This window comes from Hyaena hyaena, unplaced genomic scaffold, assembly GCF_003009895.1.
Source record: "Hyaena hyaena isolate Hyena2069 unplaced genomic scaffold, ASM300989v1 scaffold_1899, whole genome shotgun sequence".
Taxonomy (NCBI): Eukaryota; Metazoa; Chordata; class Mammalia; order Carnivora; family Hyaenidae; genus Hyaena; species Hyaena hyaena.
The window spans coordinates 2,385-22,783 of record NW_024082539.1 but is presented as its reverse complement, the minus strand read 5'-3'; the positions used below and the strand labels follow the sequence as shown (position 1 = coordinate 22,783).

General features: G+C 45.0%; 2 protein-coding genes across 2 annotated transcripts in view; one reads left to right on the top strand and one right to left on the bottom strand.

The window, feature by feature from the left end:
* NSMAF (neutral sphingomyelinase activation associated factor) overlaps positions 1 to 6,210 on the top strand; it is a 61,580-nt gene extending 55,370 nt beyond the window's left edge. Inside the window, exons 25-31 of the mRNA XM_039225104.1 lie at positions 98 to 165; positions 604 to 727; positions 2,184 to 2,267; positions 3,628 to 3,778; positions 4,168 to 4,270; positions 4,414 to 4,523; positions 5,504 to 6,210. Of these exons, the coding sequence (XP_039081035.1) occupies positions 98 to 165; positions 604 to 727; positions 2,184 to 2,267; positions 3,628 to 3,778; positions 4,168 to 4,270; positions 4,414 to 4,523; positions 5,504 to 5,598 (735 nt within the window). The 3' untranslated portion in view covers positions 5,599 to 6,210. The remainder of the gene's footprint in view (positions 1 to 97; positions 166 to 603; positions 728 to 2,183; positions 2,268 to 3,627; positions 3,779 to 4,167; positions 4,271 to 4,413; positions 4,524 to 5,503) is intronic.
* A 470-nt stretch (positions 6,211 to 6,680) lies between these two features.
* Positions 6,681 to 20,107, bottom strand: LOC120226927 (syntenin-1; the record flags this gene model as incomplete). The annotated part of the gene is made up of 7 exons (XM_039225103.1): positions 6,681 to 7,842; positions 8,833 to 8,924; positions 9,637 to 9,808; positions 10,541 to 10,716; positions 12,914 to 13,072; positions 18,701 to 18,810; positions 20,009 to 20,107. Coding segments are annotated over 7 exons (863 nt in total), but the record flags the coding sequence as incomplete, so codon positions are not given.
* Between the last annotated feature and the right edge of the window lie 292 nt (positions 20,108 to 20,399).

Here is a 20,399-nt window from a genome sequence, read left to right as displayed (position 1 = left end):
TTAATTTGGGGGAAAGGAGGGTTTACAAGATAATGTCACCACGTTAGGGACTTGCTAATTATCGCAAGTGATTAATGCCAAACCATTTGTATTTTAGGCTTTATCATCTTGTTTGCTTCTGCCAGGAGATGCCACTGTCATAAGTTCTTCGTGGGATAACAACGTGTAGGTACTTGCACGTGCTCCGCGTGTAATTCCTTGCATGGAGCAGCTGTCTTTGAGGGCGGAAGGCAGGCAGGGACAGGCCTTCCGCTGGGGAGATGCACCTCCTTGTGTTCAGAAAGGAACAGACACTGCATAAGGGTAGTACTGGCGGCTTTGACTGTGAGCATCTGAATCTAATAATTTCTCCAACTGGACTGTTTTACTCTGTGTGTTAAACTGAGGTGAAAACACAGATGAGTCCTTCCCGGAGATTATTCTAGTTTTAAATTCAGATTTTGAGTAATTTGGTCTCATAATAGGAGAACAGGTAAATTTGTAAGTCTAGTGGGTCTTAGTAAGTACAGAATTGAACAATATAATATTCCTTGAATATGTGCTTAAGAGTGTTAAACTTAAGCTGGAATGCTTTTTAACAGTTCTCATTATCTTGTATGTTAGCTATTTTTATTCTATAGCATTTGGAAGATGCCAGGACACGTTAATGGGACATGACGATGCCGTTAGTAAGATCTGTTGGCGTGACAGCCGGCTCTATTCCGGATCGTGGGACTCCACAGTGAAGGTTAATATCGAATTTCTAACTTAAAACGTTTGGAGAATGCAAGTATTATAAACCATTCTATCTGTTGTTAACGTGGTCAGTCACTTCACTATTTTTCACAAAGTGTATAAGTGATATATAAAGTTACTAAAAGTTAACGCCTGTTTTTTACGTTAATTTATGTTTGAGGGAGAGACAGAGCAAGCGGGAGCAGGGGAGGGGCAGAGAGAGGGGAGACTGAGGACCCGAAGAGGGCTCTGCACTGCCAGCACAGAGCCCGATGCGGGGCCGGAACCCACGAACTGTGAATCATGACCTAAGCCGAAGTCGGAGGCCCGACGGACCAAGCCACCCAGGCGCCCCTGCCTGTGTTTTTTTAATGTGTACACCTCTTAATAGGAAGTTTTCATGATTTTTGTGCTGTGCGCTCAACCAGGGGGTAAATGATGGAATTGGGGAGACCCAGTTACGGAAAAATACAGCTGGGCCCCTGGTTAACACAGGTTTGAGCTGCTGAGGCCCACTTATCCGTGGATTTTAGTTGGTGAATACATACACTGCTGTAAATCTGTTTTATGATTTCCTTAGCATTGTCTTTTCTCCAGCTTATCTTATGGGAAGGTTACCGTACATAGTAGTCACCTGTTGAGGTTACTGGTAAGACTTCCGGTCAACAGCAGGCCATCAGTAGTTAAGTGTTGGGAGAGTCAAAAGTTATAAGTAGATTTTCAAGTGCATGGCATGTGGGGTCAGAGCCCTGACCCCCTGCATTGTTTAAGGGCCAACTGTATACAGTAGCAGTGCTCTTAATCTCACACGGTTTGTGCTGGCAGTTAACCAGTTAATCAGAAACCATCAGGCTAAAGTGGGGAATCGTGAACCGAGAGTGCATTCGAGTCCAAGTTAGAACAGACGCTCGTCCGTTCCCCGTTCTGTGGATGTGGGGCCGCCCCTGGCCTTGGCTCTGGAACCCTGCCCAGCTGCCTTGTGAAGGCCACACCAGTGTTCGGCACCCTCAGGTTCCAGGGTGCATCTCTGTAAAAGGAAAGCAAGAGCCTGAAACTATTAGAATTCCTTCAAGAGTTTCAGGATTTCCCCTCCTTCTTACAGACAGTGTTCTTGCCCGCACCAAAGTCTCCTAATTTTTTCGGCAACTTGCCTTTTCGGGTCTTCTCGAAATACAGCCGCTACGGCACTTGTGCAGTCGGGTTTCCCTAGTTCACACAGAGACCACGGCTGACAACGGCCAAGTTCAGAGGATAGAGACAGACACGGTCCGGTGGGCCCTGGGCAGGCGCCGGGGGCAGGAACGAAGGCGTGGGCAGTGTAGGAAGGGGCCGGAAGCCACGTCGCAGCTTTGTGCTGCTGGCAAGTAGGCGAATTGGGAGCCGGTTGGTCCAGAGCACTTTTCTTGGGTGTGTTAGAAACGGTTTCGCGCTCGATGTCTGCAAATACGTCCCGTGATGCTCCGCCGCAGGTGTGGTCCGGTGTCCCTGCAGAAATGACGTGCCCCAGGAGACACCAGTTCGACACGCTGGCCGAGCTGGAACACGACGTGGGCGTGAGTGCGGGCACTGGGCCACCGCAGCCCAGAGGGCGGGGCCGCGCGAGGGGGTGGGGCTCTTCTCCGTCTTCCCCGCGCTTTCAATTTCCTGCCTCATTTTACTTCCCTGGTCGGGGAGTGTGGGCTCCCAGCTCTTGTCTTTGACTCGCCTCTCTGCGTTTCCAAGCCTACTTTGTCTTTTTTCCTCCATTTTGCTGTTTCCCTGAGAATTAGCTACTGTCCCATCTGGTTTCCAAAATACCAGTTTCTGAGCATGACGACGAATATTTGGATCCCCTCGAACTATTTGGGGCAACAAAGTATGTCTTCTGACACCGAAGTAGGGCGGTCTAGCATGACACCCCCAGCAGCCGAGGTCGCGGGCCTGGTGTCGGGCCGCCCAAGCGCACACGAGTAGGCAGACCCAAAGCCGGCCCGCAGCCCCTTGGCCTTCCACTACCGCTGGGTCACAGCACTGCTTCTCCCACGAGAGCTCGCGGTACTGCGTCTCCTCTGGGTGAACTGGTGTGTGACCTGCAGGGGCGACAGCTGAGCTGAGGTTGAGAACTGTTATGGCGAATGTAATGCTGGGGGCGTGCAGCACTACCCTGGGGAGATGCCCATTTCCCCAGACCCCTCAAATAACGTGGATGAGCTGTGCCTGCTCTGGCACCTTGTTGCGATTTATAATTCAGTTATTCTGAAACTCTCAATTGTAGGCAATTAAAAAAAATTTTTTTTAACATTTATTTTTTGAGAGAGTGTGAGTGGGAAAGGGACAGAGAGGAGGTCGTGGCTTCCGAAGCAGGCTCCGGGCTCTGAGCTGTCAGCACAGAGCCCGACACAGGGCTTGAACTCACAAACCGCGAGATCATGACCTGAGCCAAAGTGGGATGCTTAACCGACTGAAGCCCCCAGGTGTCCCGATTTTAGGCTATTTTTTTTTTCTAATTTATTTTTGAGAGAGAGATAGTGTGAGCAGGGGAGGGTCAGAGAGAGAGGGAGACACAGAATCTGAAGCAGCTCCAGGCTCTGAGCTGTCAGCACAGAGCCCGATGCGGGGCTCAAACCCATGAACTGCGAGATCATGACCTGAGCCGAAGTCAGATGCTCAACCGACTGAGCCACCCCGGCGCCCCGATTTTAGGCTATTTTAAAACCACATTACATTTCCCCCGGCAATATTTCAGTTACTGAGTAGCACATGATGGATTTCACTTCTCAGTAGTTCAGTAGACGATGCAGGAATGCACGTGCATTAGCCCCTCAGGACGCTGTCCACTAGAGCTGAACCTTTATCGCGTCCACACAGGTGAGTCAGCCTGGGAGACAGCTGATGGCCGGAATTCTAAGTGGAATACTTTGTTTCCCTCCTTAGGTAGATACAATTAGCTTGAATGCTACGGGGACGATGTTGGTCTCAGGCACCAGAGAAGGCACAGTGAGTATCTGGGACCTCACGACGGCCACCGCACTGCACCAGATCCCGTGCCATTCAGGGACCGTATGTGATGCTGCTTTTAGCCCAGGTAGTATTATCCTTTTTAATACAGATGACACGGGGGGAGTCGGAATCATTCCTCTAAAATAGTAAGGTGTAGAAAGAAAACCAGGCAGCTCTGCCTGTGTCTGAGGCTGCTTCGTGGCAGAACACGGTCCTCTTGGGCCATTGTACCTTGAGAAAAGCCAGAGTGGACAAGGTTCTGATCCGTCAGTTCAGACAAACTGATTCATCACATGCAAACGGCCTCACACCAAAGGGTCATCAGCCCCGGGTCTTAGAAACCAACATCCCAAGGAGAGGGGAGTCCTTGGTCGAGTACAGGTAGCGCAGGGGGAAGGAGAGGGAGCGCTGTGCCGGAACCACCTGCCACGCGCTTCTGAGGCCGCACCCGCTGTGCCCGGCCTCGTGTTGCAGACAGCCGCCACGTCCTGAGCACGGGTGCCGACGGCTGCCTGAACGTCACCGATGTGCAGACGGGAATGCTCATCTCTTCTATGGCCTCGGACAAGCCCCAGAGGTAGGCTGCCTGGGTTCCTAGCGGGGGGAGACACCGACCCACAAGGTCGCGATCGTGTCGCTCGGGCGGGCCTTGGCCAGCGTCGAGCGCGCCCCTCCTGCTGGATGAGTGAGCAGCTGGTTCTTTCTAAATCACTGCTGCAGGTGCTTCATCTGGGACGGGAATTCCGTTCTGTCGGGCAGTCAGTCCGGTGAACTGCTCGTTTGGGACCTCCTCGCGGGCAAAATGAGCGAGCGGATACCGGGCCACACAGGTAAGCCGGCGAGCGCGCGCCTTGACCTTTCTTCCTAAAATGCTGACCTCAAACCTGCTTTTCCCCTGAGGAAACCCTCTCTTCCCGGGCAGCGAAGGCCCTGTTCCCCTCCCTGTTGCCAGTGTTCCCCACCAGCGTCTCGGGCGGCCGATCCCTCAGGACTGACATTTATGGTGATGGACGTTCGACTCCGGAAAGGAAGCTTTTGCATGAACTTCCACGTGGAGCATTAAAAGCCATAGGAAAAACTCCAACTTGTTTTTAAATGGACGCACCAAGTTTTTTTAAAACAACACAAAAGTAGTTAATTTGAATGAAAACGATCTTCCTCCCACCACCGACTCCGTAGCCCCCTGTTCTCCTCCTTTAAGGAGTTTTGTCCCGGAGGAGTGGCTCCCCGTGGGGAGGCGGGGGTTTGGACGTGTGTTCATCATTCTGCCCCGTTTCCCCACCTACTGTCTCTGGGAGACTCATTATATGCTTCCATTTGCATGCTTGCCTCCTGGTCCCCGGAAAGATTCCGGTTTTCCATTCTTCCGGTTTCTAAGGTGATAAAGATCAGTTTACCTTTCCACCGTGACCACTGATTTCCCCTACGTTCTCTTCCCTCTGTCATTCAGTCACATGGCTATTTTTCAACATTCTAAAGGGATCTGTTTATGTCACTCTCAGCGTGCTGGCTTTAAGTAACATTTGACTCCGTCCGGTAAATGGAACTTGCAGCCTCACAGCAGCCCCTCACCGCTTCCCCTCCCGTGTGCCCTGCTGGTGTGCGTATTCGCCCTCGGCCCTGTAGCCCAGTCCTCAGTTATTTCAGCTTTACGTTCAAGGGCTTTCTTACTCCTCACAAGTTCCTCGTGCCGAGCCGTACTGGTCACTTAGACACCGCTTACAGGATGAGAGGAGACAGCATCGCACTTGACAGCGTCTGTGGGGCCCCGGCCAGCCTGCTGCCTAACCGCACGGTCTCTTTCCCCTAGGTGCTGTGACATGTATGTGGATGAACGAACAGTGTAGCAGTATCATCACAGGAGGGGAAGACCGACAAATTATGTTCTGGAAATTGCAGTATTAAGTGCCTTTTCCTCTCCTGAATGTTAAGTTGAACTCTAATGTATTCTTAAACCAAACTTTGAAATGAACTGGTGAATGTGCAATGACGGTAATTAGAAGTTTTACCACACGAGGTATTTGTGGTTTTAAACTTCCAAAATCATGGGGACTTCACTCAATGAAAGCCATTGGTTGCCAGCCTCCAGGCAAAAACATGGCGGTGTTAGGGGGACGACATGACGTCTGTAAGGCGGATGGCCATCCCGGGGTGCTGGGGGCCAGAAGGCAGGCTTCGGGGCAAAGAAAAGTAGCCACGAGATACTCAGCGGTGTTGGGAAAACTCTGAAACAACACTGAACTCCGAATTTTCCAAGCACATGTGCAGCACTCTCTGCTACTCCCGAGTCCGTTTTGTCTTCCTTACCTACAAGTTGCTGCCCTGCCCGCTGGGTTTGGGGGGGTGTGTTCACGGAGTGGTTACTTTGTATGACCTACTGCCCTCAGATTCTAAGAACCTGGGGAAGGATTAGCAATTCTTGTTAACAGTAAGTTTACTGTGTACAGGATGGTTTATTTCATTATAGCTATTAAATGCTCATCTTTTCTACATTAAAAATATTTTTCTGTAATGAAAGCAGTTTTCATTTTCTTAAATGATTACTAAGGCTCCTGCTTTTCAAGAACTTCCAGTATTGGTCCTTCTAGAAAACTGTACTTTGTAAGAATGACCTTCTCATCATTTTTTTGGAACTATCCTCAGATAATCCAAACTCAGAGAACAAAATGAGGTAAGTAAACCAGGAAAGGTTCGGTTTGCTTTTCTAAATTTCAAACAAGCTAAGCTGTAAAAGCAACAGAACTGATTTTTAGAGTAAAGCTCTTCTAACAATGTTTTTCAAGATTATAGATCTCATAGCCTGAGTGACGGGGCGGGGGCAGGTGGGCGGCATCCTGCTGCTCCGCCTGGAGCGTGCGCGCTGGCCGTCCAGGGCCGCAGGCGGAGGCAGCTAGTGATACTCCCGCGGGCCCAGGGTGTGAGCTTCACGCGCCTGTTTTCTAAGTCGTGCGCGAGGTTGGTGAAAAACACTGTTTCCAAACGATGCATAAACAGACTAAAAGGTTAACTTTATTTATACATATTTAATTAAAACGGAATAGGCACAAACCAAAAAACAAATGAGGATAACGTGTCATTGCCACTTGGTTTGTAGGGAGGGGTCAGGAAATGGAACAAATTACCTGGAAAACATCCTAAGGCCATCCCAAAGTAGCTAGGTTACACAGTTAGAGTAAATGACAAAAGTAGGTATTACTCCACTTAATCTACAAATGAAAAAAAAAGTCAAAAACTTAAAGAATTTTTACATTTAATATATAGTGATTCATTTCTCAGAAAGTAAGATCAGTAACTTTTGGAAGAAAGAAATCTCCGTGACACGATGACTAGAAAATCTCAAATGCAACTAAGCAGCTATGCAGTGGCTCGTGTGTACCATTAACTGTTCTGGGCCAGGGCACATGGCAGTGTGACAGGGAACTGCATTCTGGGTCTTAGAAAGGCAGCAATAGTGCTATTTTGGCTTTTATTCTAGATGCTGAACACAGTTAAGGCGACAGTTCAAGCTTAGAGAGTAAAGGTAGTTACAATTTAATGATGATCAACACAATCTCTTGCACCCTACACTGTATAATGCTTACATGGAATGGAACCAGCATACTTAACTGGCATTTTACACGCACGCGCACACATGCACGTGCACACACGAACTAAAAAAGCAATCATTCTACAGGTACTATGGTAACACATTAAAAATGCAATTATACCATAGAATTAAAGTAACATGAGCAGCACTACTTGATACACAGGATAAAGGTGATTTGTTCTAACAGAGCTAAGCCTGTATCAGTCATTCTAATCGTAATGGCTTGTAAAAGCATCGGGCTTCCAGTAGAGAAACTATTCTATGAAAATCAGTACATCTGTCCAAAGTTTCACATCTGTAAAACCAGGGTAAGGCTACAACGATCTTGAAGTGTGAACAAGATACCGATCAAATGGGTAAGACTCCCAGCCATGATGTAAGGAAAAAATGGTCTTCATGCAGCATATGCTCTCTGGCTCCTAGAAAGCTTCATGTGCATAATATAAAGTTAAGTTGCCCAAGAAGTAAACTGGAGAAGTTCAGCGAAGTTTCCATTGTGCCATGATGTTTAAACCTCAGGAATGGTGTGATCCATCAGGCTTTTCATGATGCTTGGTGCCATCCTAGGAGAGAGTTTATGAAATACTGAGGTTTGGGCTTTTTTCAAAAAGGCTATGCTGGTCCAAGAAAACTCCCACTCCAGCCTCGCCTTGTTAGAAATCAAGTGGAATTGCGGGGAGAGGGAAGGTCTTTTTAATGAGTTCGGGTCTAAGAGTCTCAGATAATCTAGTTCACAAAATACCCAGCGTGAAAGTTAGATGAGATATAATTAAGTCCTTGATTATTAACACCAATGACTAAAAAGCAAGGAAAATGAGACACACACCACCGCTGTGAGCCGGGAGGGAAACGGGAAGGGAGAGCCTATCACTGGGGGAAGAGAACTCGACAACTAGTCTGGACTCCAACTTTTTTTTTCCTGCCCGTAAGAGATTTTGTACTAAGGTATTATGGTTTTACTCTTTGAGATCCTATTTCCACAGGCAAGACAGTCTGAAAAACAGGATCTGAGCTAGCTTGGTAAAAACCGCGGACAGAAGCCAGGACTGTCAAGGGGCTCGGGAAGGGAACGCCGGCCGCCCCCCCACTCCCCCCACGGCAGCTTTCCCGCCTGCCTTCCTGAGGACCGAGGGAGCACCACGCGCCTCGCCCTGCCTCCTGCGGCGCTTTCGGAACAGGAACTGTTACTCCTGGCATCCCACAGGCAAGACTTCTCTGTCGTGGACCCCACGGGATTTCTGCTGAGCAGAGGAAACGCGGGCAGCGACCGTGGTCCGCGTTACTGAAAGCAGAAATGAGAGCCTGCCCGCTCCCGCTCCCGCAGCTCTCCTCCCAGAAAATGCCGACATTTCAGAGACGTGTGGTGGATTTTATTCAATACTTGGGAAGCTGTGAGGGCTCATCCTTACCAATTCCTCTGACTTAAATAATTCACTTCAAATTTCTACATAAACACCATGTCATCCCTTAGGTAAAAGAACCAAGAGGTAGGAATTAATATAAGCACTGTGCTCTCTTTTAACTCACAGCAGGTTTAAGTATTGTCTACTCACCGTTTAATAATATGTTCAAAGATAAAAGCAGGCATGATGGTAATGGTAACTACAGACTCAGATGTGGACAGTATGTCTGCAATTTGAGAGTCCTGTTAAAAACACGTAATGAAAATTAATTCTAAGGCTTTATTTAATAAAATGAAATTACATTATTCTTGGTAAATATGTCTGCATTAGTTTTGCTAGTGATTCCCAAATCTGACCCTTGATATTTGCTATTTTTTCTAGTTTCACCAAGTTTAATTCTACAGAATCGCAATTTTATAGATGGCAACAAATCTGCTAACCGAGTAAATACTGGAGCTAAAAAATCATCTTTTTCATGACTTAAGATGAAATAATTTTCTTCACATCCAAAGCTTCCACACCCCCCCTGGTTAACAGTGCATTCCTAACCAAGTTTATGAAACGAGCACATCTCAATGAAAATCTTTAGACCTTAATATAGTCTTAGTTAGGAATCTGAGGAGGGGGAAAATGTGGTACTAGTATACACGGAAACCATTACTCATTTCCTACCATTTCTTGGTTGAACAAAAGCTGAGCAATCATTCATTCAGAATGTCACCAAACCCCTCAGTGCCCACAGGTCCGCACAGATGACAGCGGTCAAGGCCTTTGCCATAGGACGGTAACTCCAGACTACACCTAATTCCCTCAGCCCGAGAGCACAGAGTCCCAGGCCCCACTCCCCCAGGCTCGTGTCTGCTCTGGCAGTCTACGTGAAAACACCACTTAGACAAACGGAAAAGGTGGCGGCTAAAACAAAACCGCAGCACCAGGCAGAAGCGCTGCCCCTACCTTCAGCCCAATGACGTTCTGCCCGTTGACTTCACAGATGTTATGTTCTGTGAGAAGACCATTTCTGGCTGCCGAACTGTCTTTCACTATGGATGTGATCTTTCCATTTTTAAAGATGAAGCCGACGTGTCCAGTACTATCCTTATGCATGGTGATTGTCCGTTCAAAGGGCCTGTGAACATAATGGGCTAAGTGAAAAACTGAATTCTTCCTACTGGTCCGAGTTACTCTTCGAAATTCTCCTTAAAGTAACTATGGTGTTCCATCTGCAAAATGTTTACCAAATACCTACCGTGTGAGAAACTAGAAACAAAATTAGATAAAACCTAAGTTTAACGGAGAAGAATTAAAACCCAACAGCTGACTGTAACAATGTGACATGGGTTGACCCTTAACACCCATGTTAAGGGGCAAGAACAGAGAGGCCCTGATTTCATGTGCCACATGTTTAGTTTATCAACTGCTAAATATCACATGCTACCTTTCCACCTTGACCACTAGAGCTTTGGAGCCACCCTAAAGGCCAGGTTTGGTTTTTAGAACTGCCACCCCGACCCGGGGGATCCGCAGGGGCCCTGGCCCTGGCCGTGTCCAGCCTGTGCCGGATGTCTACACAGTGAACTGCAAAGTGAGGCCAGCGATGCCGTGCGCTTACTTTTCCAATGTTCATTTTCTACGATCTAGAGAAAAAGACAGATCGTAACTTCTTGAAGGACGCATACAAAACCAGAATGCTCTAAAGATTTATTTAAGAAAAAGCTGCACCACACAAATGCAAGACTGTAAGGCTAATCAATACCATCGAATAGTCTTCTGCAACACAGGAGCACAGCCACAGAATCTTAAAAGCCCAAGAAAATGGAAAACCAATCTGGTTTCCGTTTCAACTGTCTAGTCAACTTACCGGTCACGAACAGTCATGGTTATCTTCTCTCCAAAAGCCTGTTTGAGCACCTTATGCGCCTTATCAGAGCTCCAGCCTGCACAGTTTTCCCCGTTGATCTGGAGCACTTGGTCCCCAAATCTCAGACCAACCAAAGAGGCTGGAGAATTTGCCTGGACCAGCTGAACAAATACACCCTAGAGAATAAGAAAATAACTTTAGTCATTTACCACTGTTATGATATGATTTAAAAAAAATTTTTTTAATGTTTATTTACTTTTGAGAGAGAGAGAGAGAGACAAAGTGCAAAGAGAAAGGGTGACACAGAGTCTGAAACAGGCTCCAGGCTCTGAGCTGTCAGCAAAGAGCCCGACACGGGGCTCGAACCCACAAACCGTGAAATCATGACCTGAGCCGAAGTCGGAAGCTTAACCAACTGAGGCCCCCAGGCGCCCCAATGATATGGTTTAAAAATACTGAAAAATTAGGTACCAACTGTTCAGGTTATGGATCTACCCTTGGGGGAAAAAAAACCACTACATGAATATATATGTCATTACTCCTAAAAAAGAAACTGAAGATTTTATCAAGGCAATGACTCCAAGAAAGAAGGCAAAAATGTAAAATCTCACTAGTAATTTCTACCTCAAATCATGACCCACCCGACCAATCAGCCCCTTCATTTTGGAATTAAAATGGCTCAGTCAGTTAAGCATCTGGTCTCACAGTTCAGGGGTTCAAGCCCACATCGGGCTCTGTGCTGACAGCTCAGAGCCTGGAGCCTGCTTCAGATTGTGTCTCCCTCCCTCTCCAAAATAAACCTTAAAAAAAAATTTTTTTTTAAATGACAGTATGAGGTCATAACTCTCCTTTAGAACTGAAGGACTCCTCAACCCACTGGCTAAATTATGGCTAATCAAATGAGATTAAGGTTTATTTAACAGCCTAAAAAGTACATTCAATAATACCACTCCAGTTTTTATAAAGAATCCACTATGAAATAAATACAAAAAACTCAAGTATAGTCAACAAAGAACTAAACCCACTATACTCCTACAAACTCTCAATCTCAGATGTTGAAATTAAAAAAAAACAAAACAAAAACAAGGGTGTGTGGGTGGCTCAGTTGGTTAAGCGTCCAATTGCGGCTCAGATCATGATCTTGTGGTTTATGAGTTCGAGCCCTGTGTTGGGCTCTGTGCTGACAACTCGGAGCCTGGAACCCGCTTCATATTCTGTGTCTCCCTCTCTCATACTCTTCTCAAAAGTAAGTTAAGAGTAAAACTTGGCCAAAACATGAAAGCATCTACAAAGCTCGACCGTTTCTCTACTCTTAGGCTGCGTCAGACAGAACTCCTGTCCTATACCTTACAGTTTACACATGGCAGCACTGAAAACCAGGCGGCACCCTGTGATATGGTCAGAGCAATGACGATGAGTTTTGGCCAAATGGCGAAATCCACTGCAGGGATAAGTGCCATGGAGGCAGGGGCCCGTGAAGAGTAGCTTGTCGTCCAGGACAGAGGAAGGAGAAGCACACACTACTGAAAAGGAAGGGAGAGAAGTGAAGTGAGGGCTCCCGAGAAGCACGGTGATGTGTCCTGCACAGATTACCCGCGTGCTATGCCACCGATGCCCTGAGCCCTCTGGGTAGGCAGGCGGGGCCGGGGCTTCCTGCCAAGATCAGCCTCGGCCACTTACCATGGTGTGATGTGCAACACTCAGCATCATCATTATTTTCTACGTGAGAAGGTTGGACACGCTGAGCTAGTAAGACTTAAGGCCAGTAAGGAATCTCAGGTAATTCCTAAAACCACGAATCGGGGCAAAGACTAACCATGTCCGTAACCATCCCAAATGCCTCCCCAGAGAGCAACTGCCCTATTTCATTTCTTCAGTATGGGGAGGTAAGAAGTAGTTACGAAGGTAAAATAATGACTGCCCTAATTAGAAAAGCACTTTTGCTCCAAAAATGACCTATTAAATTCACATTGAAGGATGGAAGTAACAAACCTGCAAACACACTTCCCAAGTTAAATGGTCCTTATTTAAAAAACACACACAAGACCACCGACTCTCACTGGTCAGTCCTCACAGCTACATATGCCCTATCTGAATGTCATAACTTTATCTGGATAATTGTAATCTACGTAGACCAATGAACTTTATTCCAGAAAGGAGACTCAAAAAAAAAACCAACTTCATTTAAAGTGATGAAGTATCAGCTCTGTCCCAGCATCTCCAAGTGGGAAAATTTAAGTTAGTGGATTTAAAATAATCTTGATTATAGACGCAATATAATTAAACCACGTGCACTGTAAATTATTCTAATACTGATCACTTAATATGCCATAAGCTATTCTGACAAACTGAAAGATAATTAAAAATACTTACATTATCTATTGATTTAAGCCTGAGTCCAATCTTCCCATCTTGATCCTTACACAAAATGACTTCACGGATCCCTTGCTTAATTTCTGCTCTACGAATTCCCACGTCATTACCAGTTACGGGAGCCACCATATAGTTCATACTGGAAGGTCTTGCTACCAGCTGCTGGCAAAAACATATACAACATGTCAATACTTAGAAACATTCTTCATGAAAAAACCTAAAATGATAATTAACTTGAATCTAGTCAGTTGTGATTTCCCAAAAAGTAACTTGCATACTGTTTCCTTCAAATAAATGGATCTACACAAAAATGACCCTCGCTTTTATTTACTAATTCTTAAGGAAATTTACATTTATCACCTCCAAAAGATGCAATGACTTTCTCCGTTGCCCTCTGAATTCACAGTATACTCTGCTTGTCTTCCTTCAAAAGTATTATCCCTGGGCTTAAAGGCCATTATCACACTCTTGAAAACTCACACATGTTCCAGAAGGTTCTCCCATATATGGTCTGATCTGTAGCCATGTAGTGACCCTTTCAGAGCTTCTGTAAAAGGGAGACCCTCTCACCTCCCAGTGCCACTGTAAGGATCACAGCTGCCTGTCCCAGGCGAGCTGGCACACGGGGTGGAGCGGTCCTTCCGCAGCCTCCACAGGGAACACTTACGGACTGACCAATCGTGTGCACAGACCAGACTGCCCGAGGGTGGCTGCACTTGGAGTTCACGGCCCATACCAGCCCATACCATGTTTCCAGTGTCTCAATGTTCTCAAGTTTTCTTGACCAAAACTGGTTTTCTAGTTCAAGTGGAGCCTTTCCTCAACCAAAAAGACACCGCGGGAAGAGCTTAGCAAGGCTTCTACATTGGAATCTGTCAAAGGAACCTCTGACCTAAGAGCTATGACGCTCAGAGCAGTAGTCACAGGGCGGAAGGAACCTCAGCTACATAATCACCACGGATTGCAATTTTTTTTTTCAGAATTTGTGGTAATTATGACTGCATGTCCTGAAGCTAAAAGTCTAACAGGAGTAATGCGCACATACATTATACTAGAAATCGGAACACCATACCAGAAAATATTATGTAGAAGATTACAAAGGTTCAAAACGAATGACTACAGCTATGAGACACACGAAAACCAGGTCATGGCACAGAAACAGAAAACTTAAATAAATTATTTTGTTTGGCTGGAATGTAGAACAAAAGGGCATGGAAGCTCTGGAGTGGCTCTTACTTTTGAAAAATCTATTTTTTCCAGCAATACGTAGATGTTATTATGTGCCCAACACCACATTATCTCTGCTCCCCCCATTCTAAGCAAGCAACCAACTATTTCTGGCAAGGACTACTACAATAACCTTCTAGACTGTCTTCCTGATGGTCCACAAAGCAAAACCCTAAATCTAAAAAAAAAAAAAAAAAAAAAAAGGAAAAGAAAGAAATCAGATTCCACCACTCCCACAACTCAGGTCCCAATCCCCTACCATGGTCTACAAGGCCACAGACCACCCGTCCCTCACTATCCCTCCAATGCCATCTGCTACTACCATGTTCCACTTTCTTCCTCTACCATCACACAAGTCTTGTCTCTCAAGTTCACCAAGTTCATTTCTGCCTGAAAGCCGTCGAGTTCTCTCTGTTCTCTGACTAGATATTCACATCCCTTACTGCCTCATTTGACTCAGTTCTTTACTCCTACGTCAACCTGTCAGAGAACATATATGCTCACTGTATTGACATAGAGCCCTGGTACTTTATTCACTTCCTCTCCATTTGGTTCATGTCATAAGCACTGGCTTATCAGTATACACTGTGTTTCACTAGGGTGTGTGGCGGGGCGCAGGGCATTGCTGTGGTCCACCCCACCTACCACACCAGCCCAGGGCGTGGAACATGTGGGTTCTTAAGCTCCTGGCTCTCATCTCTCATTTAAGGTGCCAGTGGAAGACACATTCTGAGATGGTTCTACCATCCAGGATAGAATACTGCTCTGAATGTGCAACCAAATACATGATGCGGTTGTTTTCAAGGCCACAATGAAAGGTCTGGAAACCAGGGTGTGGCTGTGGGAATAGTTCCTCTATTAACATCTAAACACACACAGAACTTCCGCAGCCTGTCCCCTCACCTTGAGCTCTATGGTGTGAAGGTCTTATTTACAAAGGAGGAACGCCTCCGCCTGGGAACATGACACTGTCTCCCCGGAATGAGAACGTCACCTAACCATTGTCTTGGACTTCATATGCCACTGAACAAAGGCAGGCAGACGTTACTAAATTGGCTGGTGTGATTAATTCTGGTACCAAGCGAAACTGGGTTGCTACTTGATAATGGGTTCTAGACTATGTTTAGAATTCATGGGGCGCCTGGGTGGCTCGGTCAGTTGAGCGGCCGACTTCAGCTCAGGTCATGATCTCACGGTTTGTGGGTTCAAGCCCCACATCAGGCTCTGTGCTGAACATTTGTTCAGAGCCTGGAGCTGCTTCAGATTCTGTATCTCCTTCTCTCTCTGCTTCCCCTCCACTCATTCTTTGTGTCTCTCAAAAATATGTAAAAAAAATAAATAAATAAAAGAATCCAGAAGGTTCTCTGAGATGCCTCTTAGGTCTTCCATGTCCAACAGTAAAATAACAGAAAAATAGATTTTGCTTGCAGTCACGATGAAGCCAGAATTCCTCTCCTGCTATAAATAACCAGAAAACTGGAAAGATACGAGGCAGCAACTACCTCTGGACAGTGGACACTACGTGCGTAGGGCAGCAAACCCTGAAAGACGGGGAACACATGAGGTGAGCCCGATCCTCACCTGGCTTTGTGCCCAGACCACTAAGTGGACTGCAACACACAAGTACAAGTCCCAGGCAGAGCACTGTGCTCTTATAAGTTGAGAAGACAAAAATCAGGAAGGCAGAAGCAGCTAGAAAGACTACTAGAACTTACAGGGCTGAGTGCCAAAAAGGAGGGAGCTACACAGAGAAAAAGCTCCAGAAATCTGTCTAGGGGTCACTTTGAACTGTCTGCTGATTACTAATCCCAGCACCCCAGTGAGACAGGGCTCCAAAGGCCCGGCAAAGGACACGCAGTGGGGGGCTGGAGGCTGAGGTTTCATACATATCCCGCGGGGCTGGGGGCACATCCAAAGCCCTAGCAACGGGAGTGGGGTGCTCATTAAATACCCTGGGCCTTCAGCTGAGAGCCTGACGGGACACCCCGCTTGAGTACAGGGGCTACAATAACCCTATGATAAAGGCTGCCTCAGACCTACCCTCACAGTGTGTAAGATCAAACCTCTGAAGGACCGAGCTAACACACAGGTAACTGACTGAACCGCCTGCCGAGTGAGCGCCCACACTTCTGAAGCAGCATGTGACTCAGCGCCTGAAAACACAAACTTCACAATATCCAGTTCTGACTTAAAAAAAAAAAACCACTCAGGAAAATGTAACCTATTAGGAGAAAAGTCAGTTAATAGAAATTCAGAAATAATAAATCAAAATTAGCAGACTGGGATTTTAAACGAGCTACTATGAATATGCTCAGTGTACTCAAGGACCAGATGGCACTTCCGAAGAATAACAGTACAGTGTTTGGAATGAAAAATTCACCAGATAGAAAAGGTTAGAAGAAATCTGCAGCAACAAAATAAAACAAAAACGAAAGAAAAAAGCAAGATGCTCAAGAATCCCAGAGATTCAGGGCACTTGGCAGCTCAGATGGTTAAGCATCTGACTCTTGGTTTCAGCTCAGGGCATGTGGGATCAAGTCCAGTGTCAGGTTCTGTGCTGACAGCACGGACCCCACTTGGGATATTCACTCTCTCCCTATTTCTCTCTTCCCCTTCCCTGCTCACACTCTCTCAAAATAAATAGACTTAAAAAACAAAAACAAACCCAGAGAAACAGACACTTCAAAAATGGTTTAGGTCACCCCAGTAGGTATTAAGAAAAGACTAGGTCCAAGGCAAAGGGGGTACAGAATGTGTAGGAGGCAAAGGGAGACAACACCAACTGCAGCGTCATGATCAGTCACCAAAATAAGAATCACAGTAGCTATGGCTCCCTTCTGTGGTTGTACCTGTACATCTTCTGTAAATATAGCAATTAATCTTTTTGTTCGCCCCTACTTCCTTTACCTAAAATACATGAATATTTTTATAGCAGTGAACTTTACACTTTTGTCTTTAGGTTACAAATATGCAGCTGGGGACGTGAGTACTAAGGAGTGATTAACACCGCACAGAGGCCGGGCCCACGGCCGCGGCCCAGACCCGGCCAGGATAACTGGCGCTGTCCCGTGCTGCGGAGAGGGTAGGAGTAACCTCCGTATATGGGCGGTACGGACTTGGCTTATACGCCCCTGGACTAAGGAGGACTTTTACGACTCTACAGGTTGTAAGCAAACAAACAAAACCACAAGAATATGCGACAGAAACCCTACGTGGCCAGCAAAGCTAAAATGCTTTAGCATGAGGGTCTCCCTTACAGGAAAGTGGACTGAACCTCAGTTTTACCAAGAATCACATCTTCTAAAAGGCAACTACGAAGCTGTTACTGATTCAGCCCAGGAAATGACAATCTCTGTGGAACTACGGCTTGTCAGCTCCCAACCCCCCTTCTAGACTCCACCTGGTGAGGCTGCGGCTTTAAGTGTGTGGATTACACACCCTTGCTCTGGGGGCTTCTCTCAGCGTCCACCACAGGTGGCCGGGATGCTGGAGGGGGCAGCACGGCCTGGGCCTCGCTCTTCATCCTGATGGCGGGAGTGGCTTCCATTCTCCAGCGTTTACTGCCACTCCCAGAACCAGCCTCGCCGCCGCAGCCCCTCCGAAGAACCAGCACTGACGGCAATGTCCTCTCCTCCCAGGCCCGAGGCCCAGCGCCAAGGGCCCTTCCCCCAAGCTCGTTTGGTCCTGAAAACTCCAAACTCCTCCCTGTAGCCCCAGTCCTAGAAGCAGCAACTCGTTTCTGCAATTACATCTCTGTTCCATGCCCGCGTTTTTCAAGTCTTCAACTTCTTTGTCTAACTTCTTATTTTCTGTTGAGAGATCTACTGTCTACCAAATGGGCTCTGACTGATCCAAGCAAGTTTTCAATAAGTGTTTGGTAAATAAATAAATGCCAGGTACTATATTAAGTACTGGGGTTATGGCAACAACACAGACACGGACCCTGTCTTTGTGCGTTAACTATAATTATAATAAGCGCTATTCAGTGCTATGGCCTTACACCAAGGACCTTAATAAGAGGCTATGAGATACATTATATTTAACCTAGAGTTTGGGGTCTTATTACAGGGAGCTTTAGACTTCAGAGTGTTAGAAGATCATGGCCAAAAAGATATGACGGATCTGTACTTCAGAAAGATGACTCTAGCAGCAGCTTAGTACTGTCTGATAGAAGTCACTAGAGAAAGTTAAGAGACGACTGCAACAATGTGGGTTAGAAGTACCCTGAACAGGGTTACAGTAGCACTGGAGTGGGTAAAGTGAATACAACAATCATGGTGAAGACAAAATCACTAGGTCTTAGGAGCTGACTAAATGCAGAAGACTAAGGAGAATGGACTAGTCAAAGGCATCTGAAGTTTGCACTCTTCATAAGCTAGGAAAGCAGGAAAAGGATGAAAGTAGATCATGTAAGAAGCGGTACCCAGAAGGCAATCTAAAATTAGAGAAGAGAGGTCAAGGCTGAAGTTACAAATTTGTGAGTTGGCCAGAAGAGGAGAGCTTTTGTCTATGCCTATGATATGATTTTATACAATTCAAAATTAATTACACTATACATACCCCCTGAACTGATGCTCCAGGGACCAAGGCCATATTTGCACGGACTTCTTCTTCATTTAAACTCAGCCCCATGTACTGAGAGAGCTCCGGATACAGTTTAGGGTAGAGATCTAACATAAATGAAGGAATAAGGAAAAAGGCATCAGAATGTTTAAAATGAAAACTGTTACTATGGGCTTCTACTTGTGTTTAAAAACTACATTTAATTTACAGACTATAATGAATTTAAATTAGCAGTTTGGCAAATCATCTCCTTGTCTCTGTAATGATAATTAGAAATGGGAAATACAGAAAAAGTTTAAGGTGAAAAGTCATAAAATATAAATACATTTGGACTGAAATAACCTCAGATTTCTAAATAGTGATGAGTGGAAGTAATTTTTCCAAATAAATTATCTTGCCTTTTCTTCTTAAAATAAACCTATTTAAGAATTTCGTTAGCATACAACTGATCCCCACCTCAGAACTGACTAAAATGTTTATTGTCGAGCCAGCTAGTTTACAACTCATTTAATAAACACTGTTTTGAAATGATTCTTCTGCACTACAATAAAAAAAAAAGCTTAAAAATGTATTTAGTGTCAGAGAATTTAAAAAAACTAACCACATTCTAATGAAATCTTAGGAACAATATATTAATATATTAAATAGGAACAATATATTAAATAGTATTTAACTTAGTAGCAAAGTTAGGTACATTTCCTTAAGTTCTTTTTTACAAGGTTTGTCACTTAAAATGAATTTTCTAGAAGAAACAATGCTATAAGGAGTTATAACACAAATGACTACAAAAACCTATTTAATACTCCTTTTTTATTTTAAGTCGTACTATTTAGGGGCCCTGTCCTAAATCTCTATAAACTCAGAAGGAAAAGGAACCAATGAGAATTATATACAGACCTCGCAGAGGTTCCACAATTTGGCACACTTTCCCAAAATGTGTCGGTTGGAAATTTCAAACCCCACAAAGATGGAGGACAGTTCATGAAGTTCAAGAGCAGTAGCACGGGGCACAGTTCACATATACTGTTTTTTCATAAATGAATCAGTCATAAATTAGGGATTTACAGGGCTGAGATTTAACTTAATCCATTTAATTTTGATTAAATTATAAGACCTATCTTCATATTCCTAGTTCACTTTCTTTATTAAAGGATTATATTCTGAAGTAAACATTTTTTTCTGTTACTGGAACTTGAACCACATATTATGCTACAGTTTAAAAAAATTTTTGGATCTGCTGTTTCAGTAAAAGAAGGCTTAAACATGTTTCTGTTCAAGAAAAACGAACCCAAAGTATAAACCTACTTCCATCTTGAGAAATGGGAGCAGAAGCCTCAGCCAAAATTGCTGGATTGGCAGGGTTTGCAGAAAAGGCAGTTTGAGCCTGAAAAAGAAAGGAAGATTCTAACAATGCTATATATATATATATATTCTTAATTAAAATTCTTATATAATTTATAAGTTAAATTGAGTACTTCCAAAAAGAAACTAAAACATTTAACTCTTATTCAATAAAGTTTAATTTCAAATACTTCAGCAATGTATTTTTGAAAGGAAACCTGCAAATCTAAAATACATTTCATATTCTGAATATTTTAACATTATCATATAAAATGGAATAAGTGCCATATAACCAATATTTCACAGTGCTGTTGCAAATAAATTAGTATTTTCAAAATGCATTATAAAATATATG